General features: G+C 45.0%; 2 protein-coding genes across 2 annotated transcripts in view; one reads left to right on the top strand and one right to left on the bottom strand.

Annotated features, from left to right (window-relative positions):
- The window catches only part of USP35 (ubiquitin specific peptidase 35), an 873,752-nt gene that overhangs the window by 220,960 nt on the left and 631,814 nt on the right, over positions 1–20,978 (bottom strand). The window lies entirely within an intron of this gene.
- TENM4 (teneurin transmembrane protein 4) overlaps positions 1–20,978 on the top strand; it is a 757,305-nt gene that overhangs the window by 560,688 nt on the left and 175,639 nt on the right. The window contains exons 12-13 of the mRNA XM_049713625.1: positions 1,650–1,864; positions 3,854–4,064. Of these exons, the coding sequence (XP_049569582.1) occupies positions 1,650–1,864; positions 3,854–4,064 (426 nt within the window). The remainder of the gene's footprint in view (positions 1–1,649; positions 1,865–3,853; positions 4,065–20,978) is intronic.

Genomic DNA, 20,978 nt, shown 5'->3' with positions numbered 1-20,978 from the left:
GAAAGTAATTCTCTTCCATCTTAATGCTTTGTGAATTTGGCTTCTGTCTTTGAGCTTTGAAACATGCCATGGTTTGCGTGTGTCTACATTTTCAAGGTAAAAGTCTGGGGCATATTCCTTCCATAAAGGAATTAAATGCAAGCTCTTTCCCATGCTAAGGACAGAAGAGTAGTGATACTTTTATTGAGAGCATGCATTTTAACTTTTTTGTTGGCATATTTTTAATTAAAATAACGTTTAACGGTTTAAAGCTAAAAACCTGATGTTTCTGCCTAGGAGTTTATAAGGAATGATAACATATGGAGAAGTTTAACATTTAAATTGAATTTTATTATTTAAAACAGTAAAATATTTTATGACTACAACAGTGCCCTGCCAAGCTCCGTTTCAGCATCAAATGTGCTTTGTAAGGAAAAAATGACATTTTAATTTCTTATTCCCCAAGTGCTTTTCATAAAAAGTTCCCACAAATGTGTTTTCTTTATAAATGGATTCTCGGTCTCTGAAGTGTCTCTTCCAACATCTATAACGCCACCACAAACCTTGGAACTAGGATACCCAGAGGTCTTTCTAATGACAAAATGTGGTCTGTTGACTTGATTCTGGCTCGTTAATGTCCTAAGGGTGGTCTTCTAATGTCCCCGTCCTCTCCTTCTGCCCCCCGCCCAACTCTTCAGAGGGCTGATGTCTGGCAGGAAGTTAGGGTTTATATTTTTCACATGTGAGTGTGTTTAATTACTAAACAGAGGAAGTCTGATAAGCAGCCTTCCTTCCTGGCACTTGGGGTACCCTCAAAAAGCTGTCAGTCTCCTAAATGGTGACAGAATTGGGCAAGAGACCTTATTCTTGACCACTCCCCCCCACTCCAGCAACCTGCAGGGTTGGGGGCCTGGGTTGAATTTCCAAGTATGTCATAAGGTTTGTGCCTGAACTTGAAAAATGCCCTCATCTTTACCCACTTTAGCACAGTGATATTCATAGGCCTCCATCCAAGACAAAGAAACGTTTTTCAGGAATGTTTTCTCTCTTCAGACGTACCCTTTTCCTCATCTTCCCCAGCCCTACCCCTCCTCCCAACACAAACTCTCATCCACATGTCTGAGCCTCAGAATTCGGCACCCAATTACACACAAACTAGTGAACTTGTACAATTTCCCTGACTCTACTCAGGTCATCCTTCCCACTGCTGGGGGAACCATTCTGAGTTGGAAAGTTAATAACAACACCTCATTCCCTCTATCTTTTCTTTTTTAGCATGCATGCTTTTACACACACACACACACACACACACACACACACACATATACAGTTATTCTCATGTGACTGCAAGTGATTATTTTTAGGATCAAAATATATCTTAACAAGCTGTGGAATTATGCAGTAAACAGATGGCCCTTGGGGAGGACCCATTCTGCTTTGGAAGAATGCATATTTTTAGCAGAACAATTTGGGCATCATTGGAAAAAAAAAGTTCTGGGCATTCTTACTCCTCAATGGGGGAGTCTGGGGCAGGGAGTGGGCTGGCAGCAAAATGTTGTAGAGAGGAGTGGGAGGCATCGGAGAGCCCTGCTTGTTCAGATGCTCTGATCCCTGGTTTCACGTGTGGCTGACGGTGATGTTTTTGTCTTCCCTTCCCCGTGTCTTGGTAGGAAAGCCCAGTAGTTTCTTTCCAGAGGACAGTTTTATAGACTCTGGAGAAATCGACGTGGGGAGACGGGCTTCCCAGAAGATTCCTCCTGGCACTTTCTGGAGATCTCAGGTGTTCATAGACCATCCTATGCATCTGAAATTCAATGTGTCTCTGGGAAAGGCGGCTCTGGTCGGCATTTACGGCAGAAAAGGCCTTCCTCCTTCACATACACAGGTAACCAGAACCCCACGGACCCTGCTCAAGAAGCCTAAGTCAAGAAGCCTAATGCTTAAGCCTGGATCTCTGAGCTTGAAGGAAATTTCATGTATTTTGTAGCCCATTCATCCATTTGCCCTCTCTCAGACCTTACCTTTCGGATGAGTAGGGTTGTATCCTTGGAGCTTGTTCAGAGGAAGGCTTTCTAGGAAATCTCTCAGTAGCCTTTTTTACTAGTACCCAGTCTTGAAGTTAAATTATCCAGGAAGTGTAATCTAGAGAAAAAAGCATGCACTTTGGAGTCAAAGAGACCTGGGTTTGAATCCTCTTGTTATCAGCTATGTGACCTTGAGCCTGTTACACCCTTTCAGAGCAAGTTTCCTAATGGTGATAACAATACCCACTTCACAGGGCTGTTGTGAAGAGTGGAGAACCACATCTAGAAGGCAGCCAGTGCAGGACCTGGCTCAGAGCAAAGCATCCTTTCTCTCCTCAGGGCTTCACATTTACCCAGACACACGCACACTAGAAACACTTAAGAAACTCAGCCAGCATTAGCAGGTGTAAGCTTTTATATATAGAATGGGTAAACAACAAGGTCCTACTGTGTAGCACAGAGAGCTATAGTCAATATCCTGTGATAAACCCTAATGGAAAAGAATATTTTAAAAAAGAATGTGTATATATATATATATATATATATAGGTATAACTGAATCACTTTGCCATATAGCAGTAATTAACACAACATTGTAAAGCAACTATACTTCAATTAAAAAAAAAAAAAAAAAACTCAGCCAGGATGATTGACACATGACCAGTCATGATGGGTTAAGAGCAGACTTGTGTGAGGTCCTCCCAGCCCTGGGATTGGAGTAATATAAATCATAGGCATCCATCAGACATTCCCTGGCCAAAGGCAGTCTTCCTAGCCCCCGTAGTTATTTAATTTTTAGGTAAAAGCTAGATAAATACATTTGCTAAGGATGGAGTTGCAGAAAAAGTAGACAGAGCCTGGGCCCCTCTGATTTCTTTGTAAAACTGCCATGCTGATCCTGGACTTCATGCCCCTAGACATTTTCACATGAGACAGAATCAGCGTCTATTTTGTTTTTCTTTAAAGATAGACAGGGCTTCCCTGGTGGCGCAGTGGTTGAGAGTCCGCCTGCCGGTGCAGGGAACACGGGTTTGTGCCCCGGTCCGGGAAGATCCCACGTGCCGTGGAGCGGCTGGGCCCGTGAGCCACGGCCGCTGAGCCTGCGCGTCCGGAGCCTGTGCTCTGCAACGGGAGAGGCCACAGCAGTGAGAGGCCCGCGTACCGCAAAAAAAAAAAAAAAAAAAAGATAGACAGACAGACAGGTAGACAGTTGCACGATTTGCATGCCAGTAGGCCGGCAGGACTTCCCCAACAACTGCCTGTTGTTAGCACTGTGTGACTGACTTCAAGTCTCTCACGCTAGTAGGCTTGGGCCATTTGGCACTTGTGTTTGACACAGCATGTAAGAGTTTTGAGCTAATCCAGTTTAGTTCCCCTAAAACTGCCCCCTGAAACTGGAGCGTTGAGAAAGGGTCATTGACGAAAGGAAGATAGGTATAAATCAAGCTTCCGTTTGCACTTGACTGACATGTAAGCCACATCCAGTGCTCCAGGCCCAATCCTAGACCCCTGGGATTCCTGCCCACCATCACCTGCATGGGGTTGGAGTTCAAACAGTCATGAAGTGTCTGGGTTTCTGATCACTGGAAAAGCATGGTTGTCCTGTGCAAACTCTGAGACTTAAAAATAATCCACTAATTACAATGCACTCACAGGAGTATCAGGAGACTATTACCAGGGAAAATGGGTTCTGGGAAGGAGTTGGAGTTGGTTGGTCAACCTTCACGTGGCTTTAGCCTCTTTTGCCTGGTTCAGGTTGTATTTCCCCGTATCCTCCCCGGCAGAAGGCTGAAGAACCTAGCATTGTGGTGAAGCAGGTCCACTGCTAATTATGCTCTCTTTGTACTTCAGTTTGACTTTGTGGAGCTGCTGGATGGAAGGAGGCTCTTGACCCAGGAAGCACGGAGCCTGGAGGGACCCCAGCGCCAGTCTCGGGGAGTCGTCCCCGCTTCTAGCCATGAGACGGGCTTCATCCAGTATTTGGATTCAGGGATCTGGCACCTGGCTTTTTATAATGATGGGAAGGAGTCTGAAGTGCTTTCCTTTCTCACCACTGCCATTGGTAAGGAAGCTCCACCCCTCTGGGACCCGTGGGATATTGTCTCTTCGGATGAGAGGACACTTGGGGATCCTGGGAGTTGAAGTGGACAAGGGGATGTGTCTTGCCCAGAGCTGCAGAGGCCACCCGGCCTGAGGCCATCCTGACTGGGCTTGCCGGACCAGGGGTGGGAGTGAGATGCAGGGGAACGGGGGAAGGGAGTGACAGGAGGAGCTGGAAGGCCATGTTGGGCTGGCACCGGAGCCCAGCGCTGTTGCCCGCCGCCTTCCTTCTGTTACCTGTGGCCTAGTGTGTGGAGTAGCAGCAACATTTAAACACCAAGGGGCAAAACTGACAAGGAGACAGGAGTTCTTGTTACTCCTCTGCGTCACCTGTATTTGTCCTTATAATCTCGCTTGGTTCAACTCACTGATCTGTTGTTTGGGTTTTTGGTTTCTTACGTGAGCTTTTGTTTGCTTGTTTGTTTTGCTTTTGGAGCCAACAACCCCTGGCAGATGAGGATGAAAAAAAAGATAAAGGCTTGGCAAGAGGGTGAGAATCGCCATGCAAAGGGCTGGATGAACAGTCTGATCAGATGGGGGTTTTGTAGAGAACCGAGATGTCCTGAGCTCTGGCGGACGGCAAGCCCGGAGGATTTAAATGAGCTCTTAGCAGCTTCTTGTCCCTCATAGTGAAAGAGTTCTCATTCAGAGAGAGCGCCTTGGCCACCTCACAAGCCTGTGGGTGTCTGGGGAGCCTGGCATCCTGTCTTAAGAAATTTTTCTTCTTTATGCATATACTGCACAGAATTTGTCTCCTTCTTAGATCGCCACAATGTGATATATGATGCGTTGGGCTCAGTGGTTCAGGTCAGAAAACGTTGCTTTGGTTTATATCAGAAGCGCAGTGACACAGCCTGGAGATAAAATCCCCTACAGGAAAATAAAACTTCCAGAAGACAAAACTCCACTAACCAGAACACTTAGGGATGGATTTTCTGCTTAATGAAAACCTCTGTGTTTTTTTTTTTTGTTTTTTTTTTTTTACATGTTTATTAGAGTATAATTGCTTTACAATGGTGTGTTAGTTTCTGCTTTATAACAAAGTGAATCAGTTATACCTATACATATGTTCCCATATCTCTCCCCTCTTGCATCTCCCTCCCTCCCACCCTCCCTATCCCACCCCTCCAGGCAGTCACAAAGCACCGAGCTGATCTCCCTGTGCTATGCGGCTGCTTCCCACTAGCTATCTACCTTACGTTTGGTAGTGTATATATGTCCATGCCTCTCTCTCGCTTTGTCACAGCTTACCCTTCCCCCTCCCCATATCCTCAAGTCCATTCTCTAGTAGGTCTGTGTCTTTATTCCTGTCTTACCCCTAGGTTCTTCATGACATTTCTTTTTTCTTAAATTCCATATATATGTGTTAGCATACGGTATTTGTCTTTCTCTTTCTGACTTACTTCGCTCTGTATGACAGACTCTAGGTCCATCCACCTCATTACAAATAGCTCAATTTCATTTATTTTTATGGCTGAGTAATATTCCATTGTATATATGTGCCACATCTTCTTGATCCATTCATCCGATGATGGACACTTAGGTTGCTTCCATGTCCTGGCTGTTGTAAATAGAGCTGCAATGAACATTTTGGTACATGACTCTTTTTGAATTATGGTTTTCTCAGGGTATATGCCCGGTAGTGGGATTGCTGGGTCATACGGTAGTTCTGTTTTTAGTTTTTTAAGGAACCTCCATACTGTCCTCCATAGTGGCTGTATCAATTTACATTCCCACCAACAGTGCAAGAGTGTTCCCTTTTCTCCACACCCTCTCCAGGATTTATTGTTTCTAGATTTTTTGATGATGGCCATTCTGACTAGTGTGAGATGATATCTCATTGTAGTTTTGATTTGCATTTCTCTAATGATTAATGATGTTGAGCATTCTTTCATGTGTTTGTTGGCAGTCTGTATATCTTCTTTGGAGAAATGTCTATTTAGGTCTTCTGCCCATTTTTGGATTGGGTTGTTTGTTTTTCTGTGTTGTTTTGAGTTCACCTCAAAACTCTGTCTTGGTCCTTGGCTGGGAGCCTCTCTGACATGGGAAATGGAGTTGAATAAAAACCTGTGAATCTGGTCGTTGGTTCCTAAAACTCTTGCAAGACCCAGGTTCTTCCTCCTAAACAGCAGTAGTCATTTTCAGGCCATTTTCCTCTTATTTGCAATTTTGCCCATAGAGTTGAGGCGGAGAATGCCTTCCCATTAAATACGGTGCACAGTGTATGGGCTTCTGCCGTAACTGCAGGCTCAACATTCTACCCTCTTAGCAAAATGAGGGAGGTGGAGCTGTTAGGCTACATGAGCTCCGGGGTAGGACATATCGCTCTGTGCCGTCCGTAGTTTGGAAGTGTCTGTCCTTAGTTTGGAAGTGTCTGTCCGTAGTTTGGAAGTGTCTGTCCTTAGTTTGGAAGTGTCTGTCCGTAGTTTGGAAGTGTCTGTCCGTAGTTTGGAAGTGTCTGTCCTTAGTTTGGAAGTGTCTGTCCGTAGTTTGGAAGTGTCTGTCCGTAGTTTGGAAGTGTCTCTCCTTAGTTTGGAAGTGTCTGTCCGTAGTTTGGAAGTGTCTGTCCTTAGTTTGGAAGTGTCTGTCCGTAGTTTGGAAGTGTCTGTCCGTAGTTTGGAAGTGTCTGTCCGTAGTTTGGAAGTGTCTGTCCTATAGCTGCTGGTCTCTGCAGTCTTGGCAGCCTCTGTGCTGTTGGTTTCCTCCCTTGATGCCTTCTTTTGAGGTGCAGTAGAAAGTGTGCTCACTTCTAAATCTCCACCACTAATATGTGTTCTGGCCCTGCACAAATTCCATCTCCTGGTTCCTTGAGACTCGAATCTGAGGCTGCAGCTCGGTGGTTAGTGGTGACCCAGGAGGCTGTCGGCGCAGCCGTTTCCCGTCATGGGAGAGCCAGTCTGGTCCCCACCACCAATTAGACTGACGCTCGGCAGGGTCTGCCAGGCTCCAGACCCTGTTTCTTCTCTCTTTCTGGACACGGTGGCTTCAATTTAGAGACATGATTTTCAAGTCATTAGTGGTGCCTGAGTTTCAGCTTCACGGTCTCACAGCCTGATTTCTCTTAGGCGCAGTATCATGCTTGCGTGGAACTAAGGTGTCCTACAATCAGAATTCTGTATTTTTAATAACTGAGCACAAATATGAAAGGAAATGCGTACAAACCCCCAAAGAAAGCTACTTTTCATTAGGATGTGCCTCTCAGAGAAAGAAGATGTAGGTACAGTTAGGTGCCTTTGCCGCCTCTAGGCTTGTCCGAGCTGGCTGGCCTGTTTGGTCATAATTAAGGAGACGGAGCTTGCTTTTCCCTCAGGTTCTCCTGTTCTCACCTAAATGATGAAATCTGTCTTCACCTCCTTTAACCCTCTAATGTCTTTCCGAGCAGTTAGGCTGCATTGTGCTTCTCAGAGTTCTGTGAACCACCTGGCGTCTTGCTACAATGCAGACTCTGCTTCGGTCGGTCAGGCTGGGTGTTTAGAGTCTGCCTGTTGTACCAGCACCCGGTGAGATGCTGCTCATCTGTGGCCCACATTCTGAGTAACAAGGGGTTACAGTATCTTATGGGCGGGGGGGGGGGAGTGTCTCAAATATTGTTGTACAAAGGAATCACCTGGGAAGTGAGTCCAAAATTCAGATTCCTGGGCCTTTTCCCAGGAGGCCTGAGGTAGAGCCCAGGTGATCCTGATTCTGGGGGTCGGTCTGTCAACTAAGCTATGAAAACAAATGCCCTTGGGCTTCTGTGGTGGCGCAGTGGTTGAGAGTCCGCCTGCCGGTGCAGGGGACGCGGGTTCGTGCCCCGGTCCGAGAAGATCCCACATGCCGCGGAGCGGCTGGGCCCGTGAGCCATGGCCACTGAGCCTGCGTGTCCGGAGCCTGTGCTCCGCAGCGGGAGAGGCCACAACAGTGAGAGACCCGCATACCACAAAAAAAAAAAAAAAAAAAAAAAAATGCCTTCCGAGCACTGCTTTCCATTCCTTCCTTCTCTCACTGCCCCATGTTAGCTCTGTGACCACAGTCAGTCACGTCACCTCTGTGAGCCTCATCTTTCTTGTCAGGAAAATGAAATGATAATAGCACTTGGCAATCCCATTGTGAAGATTGGAGAGAATGAATATAAAGTGCCCAGCCCAGGCTTCGATACTTGGAAGTGGTTAATATTCTCTCCCATCCCCTTTCCCTGTCCACCTTTCTCTCCCTGCCTTTCTGACTTGTCTGTCTTCCTTCAAGCTACAGTGATTGTTTAATGAATACGTTTTGTTTTTTTTTTAATACAAAAACAGACTGACTCTGATGTTGCTATTAATCCCTCTCTCCCCACGTCTCTGGCATTGCGTCTCAGCTGTCTTTGGTCGTTACCTGTGAACCATGAGTCGTAATTTGTCTTGGCAGGTTAATTAAAAGTTTAGGTCTTGTTTTAGTGAAGTCATTATAGTCCCAATATACAATTGTAACTCTCAGGTTTTGCTTAACACACAAATTGGAATGTGGCCCTCCCTCCATTACACGCTGAGATGCAGAGCTAGAATTTAAGAAGATCTGAGATGTCAGAATCCAGAGTATTTATGTCTGTTTGTAATTAAGTAGTGGGAGAAATAATTGTGTTTAATTTAACAAATGGCTATATTGTGTACGTTTTTGCTTTTCCCTCCATTTAATGCAGTCCAGCTGATGATTTTAAATTAAATAAGTTTATCTTTTGCCTTCAAAAAATCTAAAAGCACTTTACAAACTGTGTACACAAATAAATATACACGGAGATGTGCTGCCGACAGAGCTCCCTCTGAACTAGATGCATTCTCTCTCTCACCCACACACACATGCACACAAGCCACTGAAACTGAGCACATTTTAGAATAAAACATGGCGGCTATTTTCAGAAAGAATGGCCTTTCCCCCACACACAGAGATATCGAATTTGAAGGTTATGTTTTTTCTGGTTCTGGCTCCGTTTGGGGGTGGGTGACCTGGCTGACCCCGAGTCCTGAAGGAAGTAGCTAAATTATAATTCACCATTGCCATTTACACAGGGCTTTAAATACATTCTCTAAGCCCTGCAGTAACTCCACATGGTGATTATTTTTATTTTCACCCCCTATTGTAGATGAGGAAATTGAGGTTCAGGGATGTTTTGAGAAAAGCCAGGACTTGAATTTGTATCTGTCTGACTCCAAAGTTCATGATCTTCCTTCTTTAGTCATCTGCCTCTTTTCAGGATCAAGCCCCCTTTTTTGGATATTACACTTACTTTCGTTTTCCACCTGTTCATTCATTCAGCAGACATTTAGAGAGCGCCTGCTGTGTGCTAGGGACCATGCTTAGCTCTTTTCTGTGTGTAAGAAAGAACGAGAACCTTAGAGAATTCTCATTTTGATCTCAACTTTACAGAGGAAGAAACTGAGACTCAGAGAATTTAATTGACTAGCCCGAAGTCACACAGTCAATAAGGGCAGAGCTAGGATGGAAACTTGGTCTCCAAATCCCATGTTCTGTCCATGATGCCAGAGTGTCTTACTGTTTGGTCTGATAAAATAAATATTTTATTTCTATTTGTATTCTATAGAATATAATTTCCCCTTTATTAATTTGCCTCCAATATAAGCATCTTAAATCAACATAGGGAGTTTTCTTGAGAAGTCATTAAAAAGACCATGAAAAAAATCTCACAACATGCAAAATTTTTAAAATAAAAATACCTTTGTATGCATTGCTTGCAACCCCGAGACCTGACGAGTCAGTGTTGCAGTGTTTTGGGCCTCTAGATGTAGCATCTTAGCCTTTCATTTTGGTTGATGCTGAAGCATAAAAGGACAGATCACCCTGACACTGTGGCAATGTGAGGCAAGGTGGAAAATAACAGAGGTTACCCCACAGTGGATTTAGGAACCCAGAGAAAAGAAATTAGAATCCTCGTTAGAAAACATTTTACGAGAAACATGCCCTGGTCTTCCTGGTCTGAGGACATTTCATGGTAATTAAAGAGGAGGGTCCTTTTGTTCAGGCCCAGGCAGCTGCTATAAATTGACCTATTCTATGTCCAGGGACTAGAAGCAGATCTAATCCTTCCATCCTACCTTCCTTCCTTTCCTCCTTTATCCAAAAGTGATTACATTCCTGCCCTTTCCTAAGGTGGAGATACAGGGAAGGTATAACGTGGTTTCTGGCCAAAGTAGTTCATGGTCTTGACTAAGGAGATGAGCATTTACATAGTAAGTGCCTCTAATCCAGGAAGAGAGAAAGAAGGGTCGCTGGTGGAGTCCCTGGTCAAAGTGCCATGAGGGCTGGAGGAAGACAGGGGCACGTCCAGCCAGATGGGTCAGGGAGGGCTCCCTGGATGAGTGACACATGATGGGACCTTAAAGGATGGGTAGAATTCTCACATTTAAAGGAGGAAATGGCAGGGGTTTGTTGAGGATGTTCTTCCAGGTAGCAGGAAGAGCGTGACCAGAAGAGAGGTAGGCAGAGACTTATGCGCTGGCTGTGAGCCACCATCCTGATTGGCTAGAGCAAGGATGCCTTGACGGGGGCAAGTGAGTTATCAGGGAGCGCCTTGAATGCCGCCCTGAGGGAGAAGCTCATTCCGCAGGTATGAGGTGCCGTTGCAGGCTTTGAGCAAGGGAATAAAATGATGAGAGCTGCAGGCTTTATCTTGCGGCGCCCAGAACAAGTGCCCATTAATGTGTATAACAGAGGAAGTTTCCTGGGATTGAGCTTTGTGATTTCATGAGAAAAAAGAAGAGGGCGGTGGAGGGGCAGCCAGGAAGGACAGGAGGACAGTTCAATAGCACTAGTGGTGTTTTTATTCGCTGTCCCTGCAACCCATTCCTCTTTATTCCCAGGTGTAAATAGATACTTGCTCATGAGCTTCTTCTGTCTTACAACGGTCATCAAAGTTGGGTTTTTCAGGATTTTCCAGAGACCAGTGGGCAGTGCTATTTGTATATTCCCCTTGCTTTGATTGGGTAAGACTACTGTTCATCAGCCTCTGGGTGCATCTGCAAGGATCTAGAGAGAAAAATCTCTGACATTATGTACTGTGGTTTGTTTAAACACCTGCACTACTTCAAAGAAGAAATTAAGGAGTGATTGAGAAATGATTTTCAGTTTCTCATAAGCTCTGCCCCACCCTTCCCCATATCCCCTTCCTCTGAATTATAAGATATAATACAGCAATGACGAATCAGGGTCTCTCGGTAATCAATTTAACCTTCTTGTCAATGACATTGGAAGCACTCTGTGAAATTCCTACTGAAAACACCTCTTTGGAAAAGTGCCGTGTGAATTTACCTCTCCCTGATAGCGGCGATTTATTGGAAGCAATCTGGTATAAGTGGAATGAAATTGTAGGTGGGAGGTAGAACTCAAGTCAGCACACTGGAGACAGACTGTGGCCAAAAATCTGTTCAGTGGAGGAGAGCTTGGAATATCAGAGCGCTTCACCTGCAGCCTGGAGACCAGCCCTGCCAGCAGCTGTCCCTGCAGACGACAGGGCAGGGTTCCCACCACCTCCACGCCACCCCCTCCTCTGCCTCTGCCATCTATTTTGTAAATTATCTGGGGCCTGGGGCCTCGAGGACAGGAAAGAAGCAAAGGGAGCTCAAGGACACAGTAGGTACTAGCAATAAAGCTTGTCTCTCCATGGGAGTAGTTAGAAATGAATTTAGTGTTCAGGTAACAAGATCTCTGCTAGAGTGGCATTTAAGTGGGATTTTGATGTTCTTGTGTACACTTTCGGTCTAGGGCAGGCCCATCCTGGGCCAGTACAGCAATTCAGCATGGCATCAGGGACCAGCCTCCTTCTGCCCTTGCGCTCTGCCATCCTCAGCTCTGGCTGTTGCTTTCATGCTTGCCTCTCATGGTCCTAAGGTGGCTGCTGCAGCTCCAGGACTCACGTCTGCATGTCAGGCAGAAAAAAAAAGATAGGGGAAAGAAGTAGGGAAGCCGTTTTTTTCCTAAAACCCTCAGCTTACATTTCTTTCGCAGATCTGTGTCCCTTGGACATTCAGAGATGTAAGGAAGTCTGAGGAATATTTTTAGCTTGCCACCTTGGCACTCGAAACAAAAGGAAGAGGGGAAGTGAATATGGGGTCATTGGTGTCTGCCACAGGCTTCACTGTTTGGTCTGTTTGGTTCAGTAAAGTATTCACTGACAGCCTCTTACTGTGTGCCAGCCCCTGGCCTGGGCATTTAGGTGCAGCCATGAGGCAGATGTGGTGCCGCCTTTGATGTCCTCACAGGCTGGTAAGTGAGGCTGAGAAAAAGGAGAAGCTGCCCATATACCTGAGGAGGAGGGAAGAGCCTTGGTTCAGTCTCTTTACAACGCATAAGGCAGCAAGGACTTCTTTATTAAGGCTCAAAGCCCCTTGCGTGCTGCTTTAAGGGGCCAGCAGGAGGAGCAGGTCCAGAGTGGTTGCAGGCAGATTTAGACACTACATCTGTTCGTATTCTCATTCAACCAGTGTTCGCTAGTTGCCTTTTACCTGCCATGTCCTGAGCAGGCATTGGTGTCCGTGATATATTAAATAGCCATGCTTCCTGCCCTCGGGAGTTCACAGACATGCTTGAGACGATATGAGATAGATTCTTAAGTTTAATTACAATCATCCAATATACGTGTAATTGTATAATGGTAACTGGTAAGTATTCATTGTAGTAAAGAAGAGAAGAGGGTACTCTGGAGAAACAAACAGGGGACCTAATTTAGATGGCTGGGACAGGGGTAGATATTCGTTGTTTAGATGAAGGTTTTGGGGAAGAATACACCAAGCAGAGGGAAGAGCATGTGCAAAGGCCCTGGGATAGGCAAGAGCTGGGAGTTCAAGGAACTTTGAGATGGTCACAGTGTGGGATGCGGGTATCAAAGGGCAGAATGGTATCAGGTAAGGCTGGAGAGGTACCAGGAGCCAGACCGTACTGGCTTTAACATGGCACGTGAAGAGCTTCGTTTTGTTTTGTTTTTTAATCTGTCCTAAGGGTAGCAGGAAGCCATTGTGGGACTCTGAGCTGGAGTGACCTAATCTGATTTACATATTGGAAAGTTTCTCCAGCTGTAGGAGCTGGGACACCAGTTAGGAGGCTGTGACAGTGGTCTCGGCAGGGGCTCAGGCTGGCCTGGGCCAGGATGGAGGCCTTGGAAATGGAGATAAATGAATCGATTTGAGCTGTCTACCACCCCTTGGAGATTATTGGCAAACCACAGGTGTTAAGATAATGTTTCCTAAGGAAAGAGATTTAAGCAAGGAGAGAAAAGGGTTGAAGAATGGTCTGTTTTCCGGGTGAGTGAAGACAGGCAGCTGGTGAGAGGGAGCTGGGAGAAGGTGCTGGGGGAGGGTCAACAGAAAGAGTCCAGACATTTCTGGGCTCTTCTATGTCAGCATTTTGGCCTTCTTCCTCCACCCAGAGCCAGAGCTCCCATTTCACTTCGGTTTATGTGGTTTTTTTTTCTTCTTCTTCTGAGTTAGAACTTTATTTATTTATTTTTTAACATCTTTATTGGAGTCTAATTGCTTTACAACGGTGTGTTAGTTTCTGCTTTATAACAAAGTGAATCAGCTATACATATACCTACATCCCCATATCTCCTCCCTCTTACATCTCCCTCCCTCCCACCCTCTCTATCCCACCTCTCTAGGTGGACACAAAGCACCGAGATGATCTCCCTGTGCTATGCGGCTGCTTCCCACTAGCTATCTATTTTACGTTTGGTAGTGTATATATGTCCATGCCACTCTCTCACTTCGTCCCAGCTTACCCTTCCCCCTCCCCGTGTCCTCAAGTCCATTCTCTACGTCTGCGTTTTTATTCCTGTTTATGTTTTTGTTACTTTGGGATTACATCTGGCAGGAGCCTACGCAAACGTTTTGTTTATTTAAATCACACTTTTAAAGATAAGAAAACCACAGCTTAGAGAAGTCCCATGACTTGTCCAGGGTCACACAGCCTGGCAAAGCCAAGATCATAATGAGAGCAGTCTGTTGATTGAACACTGATTCCATGCCAGGCACCATACAGGGTGCAATGTCAGTTCCCAAACACCCTGGAAGTTAGATTACGAGCGTTTCTACGTTATAAATAAAGAAACCGAGGCTCAGAGATCGATGCTATTTGCCAAGATCTCTTAAGTAGGAAATAGAGCTAGGTTAGCAACCCAGAGCCCATGCTCTTTCTCTTACATCTCAGTGACCAGGTTTCTGGTGTGTGATGACATCTTGTACACTCTCGCAGTCAGAGAATCATCAAGGTAGCCGGGGTCCTAGAGATCATGGCATTCACATCTCCTAGGCTCACAGGGTGCAGGCAGTGGGCCTGCCATCCCCGCCTGCAGGGCTCCCATCTGCCCGGGCCTGAAGAACAGGTCCTGCTGAAGGAACCCCAACTCCCACCCCCATTCAGGTGGAGTTTCCAATAGAAGATATTTTATCAGCAATGGTTTAATGTTTATGTGACAGATGATTAGTTTTTATTTTCTGATGGCTCTTTTCTCTCTCACTTGATAAAGGCAGCTGCTTCTCCCCATCTTGCCAGCCAGCTTCACCATTTCAGAACGGCGGCTTTAAGAGCGTTCTCACCGTGGTGTCCTTTTCTTTCCCTTTTCAGTACCGCTGATGTGTGGGACATGACTAAATACATGGCCTCCTGTTCTGTGACACCCTCTGAGGAATAACCCTGACCCAAGTCTGCTGGACTTGGCATTGGCAGTAGATAGTTGAGATTGTTGCCATGGCCAGAGAGATGGTGTGTGTGGTCCAGAGAAAGGGCAAAGGCTTTGGAGTGAAACACACCTGGGTTTCAATTCTGGCTGCACTATCTATGAGCTGTGGGACATTGGATAGGCCTGAACTTCACCTAACTCACCTGTAGTTAGAATTAAAACCTACTTTAGAGAGTCTGACGATGACATGAAAGCAGTTGATCTCAGGATAAGTTCTCAGCACGTTTTTAAGGGTCTCTTAATGATTCAGCGTTTGCTGAACATCAGCTTTGGTAAGGGCTGGAGACTCATCAGTGAAAAAACCAGAAGCTTTGCCCTCAAAGAGCCTGCAGTCCACTGGGAGAATCGACCCTTTCATAAATAATTCCAATAGAATGTGGTCTGTGCCAACAGGGAGGTCTGGGCGAGCTCCCATGGGAGCAGAGCAGCTACCTCTGCTGGGCATGCAGGAGGAGGTTGTGAGGCATGAAGGACTTATGGTGAGAAAAGTGCTTTGTGAGCTGGAAAGCAGTGTGCAAATATTCATTATTACCAGCTTGGGGCCAGAGCAGAAGTGAGAACCAGAAAGGAACTATAGAGAAAGAGTTACTTAAAAAAAATTAATAAATAAAGGAGAAATAGTAACCATCTCTGCTCGATGACAGACGTGGTCACTGTGGATCAAGCAGGAAAGGACCATTATTAGCTTTTAGAGATGAGAAGACAGAGTCTTTGAACAGTGACCCACAGGAGGACATGAAGCCAGGTCTTCCTCGGTCAGTGAGCACCAACTGAAAGGTCAAAGGTCACAGATACTCCCTGCAGCCTAGAACCTTCTTCCGTGAACATTAACTTCTTGTGAGCATCTTGAAGGAAGGAAGGCACAACTGCCAGTTCAGGGCACTGCCGGGCACCTGGCTGAGTAATGTTCTTTCTGTCCTGGGAGCTTTGTGCATTCCACGGCTGCTGGATTCAGGGGGTAGAGCAACTCTGAAACTGGTTCAGGTCTGCAGTTCACAAATGGAAATGCGGGCTCCAGAACATTCCAAGGCACTAACGGTTATTTGTTCTTTTAAGTTTGATCTTCTGATTCCGTAGGGAACTTCTCAAATGCCGCATTCTAGTTTCACGTTTTGTCAGTCTTTACAAACTCCTCCCTGCCTCTCTGAAATCACTTGGCAAAATTAATGATATTAATATTAACAGCTACTGTTTATTCACTGCATAATGCATCTAAGTGTTATCCTGGATGTTTTAGATAAACTGTTTCAGACTCTTTACAACAGGCATGCAAAGTAGGTATTTTTTTTCTCCAGAGGAAAGTGGAACTCAGAGTGATTAGATGACTAAGCAGAAGTTTCATACCTGGTCAGTGAAAGAGCTAGGATTTGAATCCAGGTCTCTCTGGCTCCAATATCCACACTTTTCCCCGTATGTGCTTTCCCACTCATGCCTTTGTGTGAGAGTGCCTGGTGTATCTACTGGAAGTGGGTAGAGGGCATGAATGGGATGGTTCCCAGAGAAGAGCCTAGAAAATGAGGTTAGGGCCAGCCTGGCAAGGGCTTTATGGACCAGCATAAAAGTGTGGTTTTGAAGGCAGTGGGGAGCACAGGATAGTTTTTAAGCAAAGATGTAGCTTGATTTGGGGCTTGGGTGGATCTCTTTGGCAGTGGTTTATACAAATGGGTTTGTTTCTCAGACTAAAATAGGGAGAAGAATTGGAAGACTGATTCAGTAACCAGTATGGTTAGATGAGAGAAGAGGGCCTGAATTGGGAAAGTGCTACAGTTTTGTATAAAGGAAGGGATGCATTCAAGGACATTATAGACTAGTTTTCTTGACCACTTTGCTGTCAGGGAGAGGCAGGAAGTGTCAACCTCCGAGAATGGATACATAGTGATATTGTTAACTCAATTAGGAAATAAGTAGGGAAAATGGATTTGTTGGGGGAAGGAGGTAGGGAGATGGTCAATTCACATTGGATTTGAGCTGCTCATAGGATTTCCAAGTGGGTGTCAGTTGTTGGCAGTTACCAGCAGGCAGATGGATAAACAGGCATTGACTTGGGGTAGCTCTGACCTGGAGACAGATGGGTATCTTGGGTGTCGTGGTATGGATGTGAGAGGGCAGAGCCCTGAGAAGCAGGGAGTCCAGGACCGGAACCCCAGTATTCAGAGGGTAGGTAGGGGAGAGAGACACAGAGACTCGCCTTAGAGAAAAGTTGGGGAGCTCATGTCAAAGAAGCTGCTGGAATTGGTCATTAGGAGGTCATTGGCAACGTTAGTGGGAGCGTTTCCGCCCCTGTTGCAGGTGGAAGCAGGGTCACCACAAGTTCAGGAGTAAGAGGCGTTGAGTAGAAACAATTCCTTCTAGACAGAGCAGGGAAGGAGACAGATGGGAGTAACCTGAGGAGGAGGCAAGTTCAAGGAAAGGTTTACATAAAGTGGGGGGAGTTTTGAGCATGTTGTCAGCTGCAGGAAAGGAGCCAGGGGAGGAGATTGGAGGCCTAGGAGAGCGGGGAGGTGATTGATGCAAGGCGGGGTGGGGGGGAGACACAGAACGGAGGGCTCATCCTAGGAAAGGAGAGGAGACACCTCTTCCTGTGGGACAGGAAGGGGTAGTGAAGATGAGAAAAGGTGAAGTGAGGTTTGAAGGTGGAGGAGAGAGGAATACAGGGTAGGTTGTGCGCTGATCTCAGGGTCAGCAGCGCTTCCTAGAAATGGGTTGCCTTACTGCGTAAGCCCTCTGTGGCCCGAACTGTGTGTGTGCCCTTCCATGTAAAGGAAGCCTCAAGGCGGCACTGAATCGGATCAGTTATATTGTGTCATGAAGCAGGAGAAAGAGGGGGAACACGGCTTAGTGGTTAGAGAGTGGATTTGAATCCAGATGGCCTGGTTTGCATCCAGTCTCGGCCACTTAGCAGCGTGACCTTGGGCAAGATACATAACCCGTCAATGCCTCAGTTTCCTTATCTGAAAAATGATGATAATATTCGTACCCATACTGAGAACAATGCTGGGCACATGACAGGTGCCGTACAAGGGTTTGTTATTGTTATTGGCAATAACAGTCACTAATTGTTTTCGGTGTTTATGGGGCCCCAGGAGCGAGCTAAGTGTTGTACATGCATTTTCTAACTTAAATTTTGTAACAGTCCCAGGGAAGCAGGAGAAATTATTTTCTTTATATAGATGAAGAAATAAGGTTCAGAGAAATTAACAAACTTGTCCATAGTCACACAGGGAGTAAGGGCAGAGCCAGGATTTGAAACTAGAACAGTCTGACTCCAAATCTATGCTCTTTCTACACTGGCTTTTCTCTACTTTCCCTGGGCCCCTCCTAAGTCGGTACCCATTTCCCTTGGATCCCGTTTCCCAGGGTAACAGGTAACTATCTGAGGCTCTGCTCTGAGGACACTGCAGGGTGTGTACTTTGTCAGTCCTTAGTGCTTGTCTGGGCCAAAGAATTTGCACCTAAGGATCTCTACTGAGAGAAGCTCCTTTTTCTTCACAATCAAGCGCGGGTTTAGTGATTGCAAATCTAACAGAGGTTTGGGAGGGTTTCTTGCTGTTTAAACAGAGCAGAGGATCTTCTGGTGAAATGACGGGACTATGAGTGTTATATGAAGGGTTATAAAAAAGCGTAGGCCAGAAACCTCCAAACATCTGGTTTCACTTTGAGTAGCTGCTTGTTCATGCGTTTATCTGAGCAGCACGCGTGTTCGGGCCTAATGGAAACACAGTTTGTTTCATTCCTGGTTCATATTACATGTCAGCCTGATTTTTTATTTTCATTTGTGTCAGAGGCCAAAGAATCCGTGCACGAGTGCAAGGGATGGACAGTAAATTTTGAAAAAGTGAGGAAAAGCCCTATGCACTAAAGCAGGAAGACTAGGATGGTGTTTTTCACAAATATAGTTGGAGTTTTCTCAACCCTATAAACGCAAGCTATTCCTTGGAAAGCTTTCGTTTGAGAAATTGTTTGTACCACCCTTGTCTCTTTCTTTTAAATGATTGAGGAGGAAAGTGAAATCTGTTGAGCTTCTCATAGGTGCCGAGTACTACACTAAGCACAGTTTATTTACATTAACTCATTTTAATTCTCATAACCAACTTGTGCCATCAGAGTCATTATCCCCGTTTTCCAGATGAGGGGATTGCATTCAGGGTCGCACAGAATCAGAGCTGGGATTCAAATCCACGTATATCTGATTCATACTTATTTTGCAAGTTTCCAGCACTTTTTGAGTGCACTGTGCTGAGATTTGTTTTTTTGTGTTCAATAAGTGATTAAAAACTCCTCTGATCACAATACTAGGTCACAACAATATTGAAAATGAAAGACAAAAAAGATACTTAGCGTAATAAAGAACATTGATTTCTAGTCAAAAGCCAACGCTTGCTGGTTAAATATTAGATAAATTCCTTTTAAAACTAGTAATAGATTAGGATGTATCTATTAGTTAGCATTGTTTTAGAAGTTCTGGCTTAAGTGACATAAGACATGAAACAGAAACAAGAGGCAAAGACAAAGCTATCATTATTTGTGACAAAAACATTAATCAAAAAACTATTTAGTAGTTAATAAAACTATTTGTAACTGGGGTACAAAACAGCTTTTCAAAAGTCAGTAGATTTCCCATGTACTTGCAATAACCAGTTATGAAATATAATGAAAAATGTCCCAGTCAAAAAAAAATCAATAAAAATTAAAATATCATCTTCATGAGAACTATATGTGACCTATGTGACAAAAACTGCAAAATTTTATTAAGAGCTACAAAATAGAACATGAATAATTAGGAAATATAACATGTTCCTAGATGAGAAGGCAGGCTACTCTAAATATGTCAATTTATCAGTTTAATGGAATGCCAAACAGAATCCTAAAGGGAATTTGGGAGATTTGATAGAAGTGTTTAAGACGTCATCTGGAACAATAAACAGATGAAAGTATGAAAGAGATTCTAAAAAGAATAATGAAAGGGTGCTCATCTTTAGAGATATTAACATGCCCTAATTCTATAATAAAAGAGAATAGGAATCAAGCAGATTGATGAAATAAAATCACCTAGAAATAGTACCAGTTATATGTAAAATTTTAATATTTGAAAAAGGAAGAATTGCACACTAATGGAGAAGAAAAGGCTTAGTCAAGGGGCTTCCCTGGTGGCGCAGTGGTTGAGAGTCCGCCTGACGATGCAGGGGACACGGGTTCGTGTCCCGGTCTGGGAAGATCCCACATGCCGCGGAGCGGCTGGGCCCGTGGGCCATGGCCGCTGAGCCTGCACGTCTGGAGCCTGTGTTCCGCAATGGGAGAGGCCACAACAGTGAGAGGCCCGCGTACCGCAAAAAAAAAGGCTTAGTCAAGAAATGTTGTTGGAATAACTGGGAAAAGCATCAGCTTCAACCAGAATCTACCAAGTGGTATTCAGAGGGATAGATGTACCCAGTAGACACAGAGAAGGATTTTTAGCCTGCAATGTTGGCCCAATATTTAAAAGTTGGATGATTTCCCATAAAACTATAGGTTTATGGCTTACCTTGAAAAATTAGAAGACCAAAAACTTCCTGCACAGACAAGCTGCCTCCCCTCAAATACTCTGTAGTTCTCCCCGGTCTCCACCTCATCCTTTTTCTTCTACCTGACCTGCTTTACTCCTTTAACTTACCTGCCTGGCTCCTGGAGGAATTTGAGTTTTCACCCTCTGATTCAGACTTCACCTCACACCATATGGCAAAATAAATTCCAGATGGATTAAAGAGTAAATACTTAAAAGTCAAAGTAAAAGAGGATAAAACCCAATATTTACAATTTCTCTGGCTTAAGGACTTTTAAGCTTAAAAGTCATTGAGGAAATCACGAAGGAAAAAGACTAGCAAATGTTCACATAAAAATGTAAAACTTCCATGTCTTATAAGACTTATCAAAATAAGAAGAAAAGGACTTCCCTGGTGGCGCAGTGGTTGAGAGTCTGCCTGCCGATGCAGGGGACACGGGTTTGTGCCCCGGTCCAGGAAGATCCCACATGCCGCGGAGCGGCTGGGCCCGTGAGCCATGGCCGGTGAGCCTGCGCGTCCGGAGCCTGTGCTCTGCAACGGGAGAGGCCACAACAGTGAGAGGCCCGCGTACAGAAAAAAAAAAAAAAAAAAAAAAAAGAAGAAGAAGAAAAATGGTAGACTGGGAAAATAC

This window comes from Orcinus orca, chromosome 8 (genome assembly GCF_937001465.1).
Source record: "Orcinus orca chromosome 8, mOrcOrc1.1, whole genome shotgun sequence".
NCBI lineage: Eukaryota > Metazoa > Chordata > Mammalia > Artiodactyla > Delphinidae > Orcinus > Orcinus orca.
The sequence above is the reverse complement of the archived record's forward strand: the minus strand, read 5'-3'. Positions and strand labels throughout refer to the sequence as shown.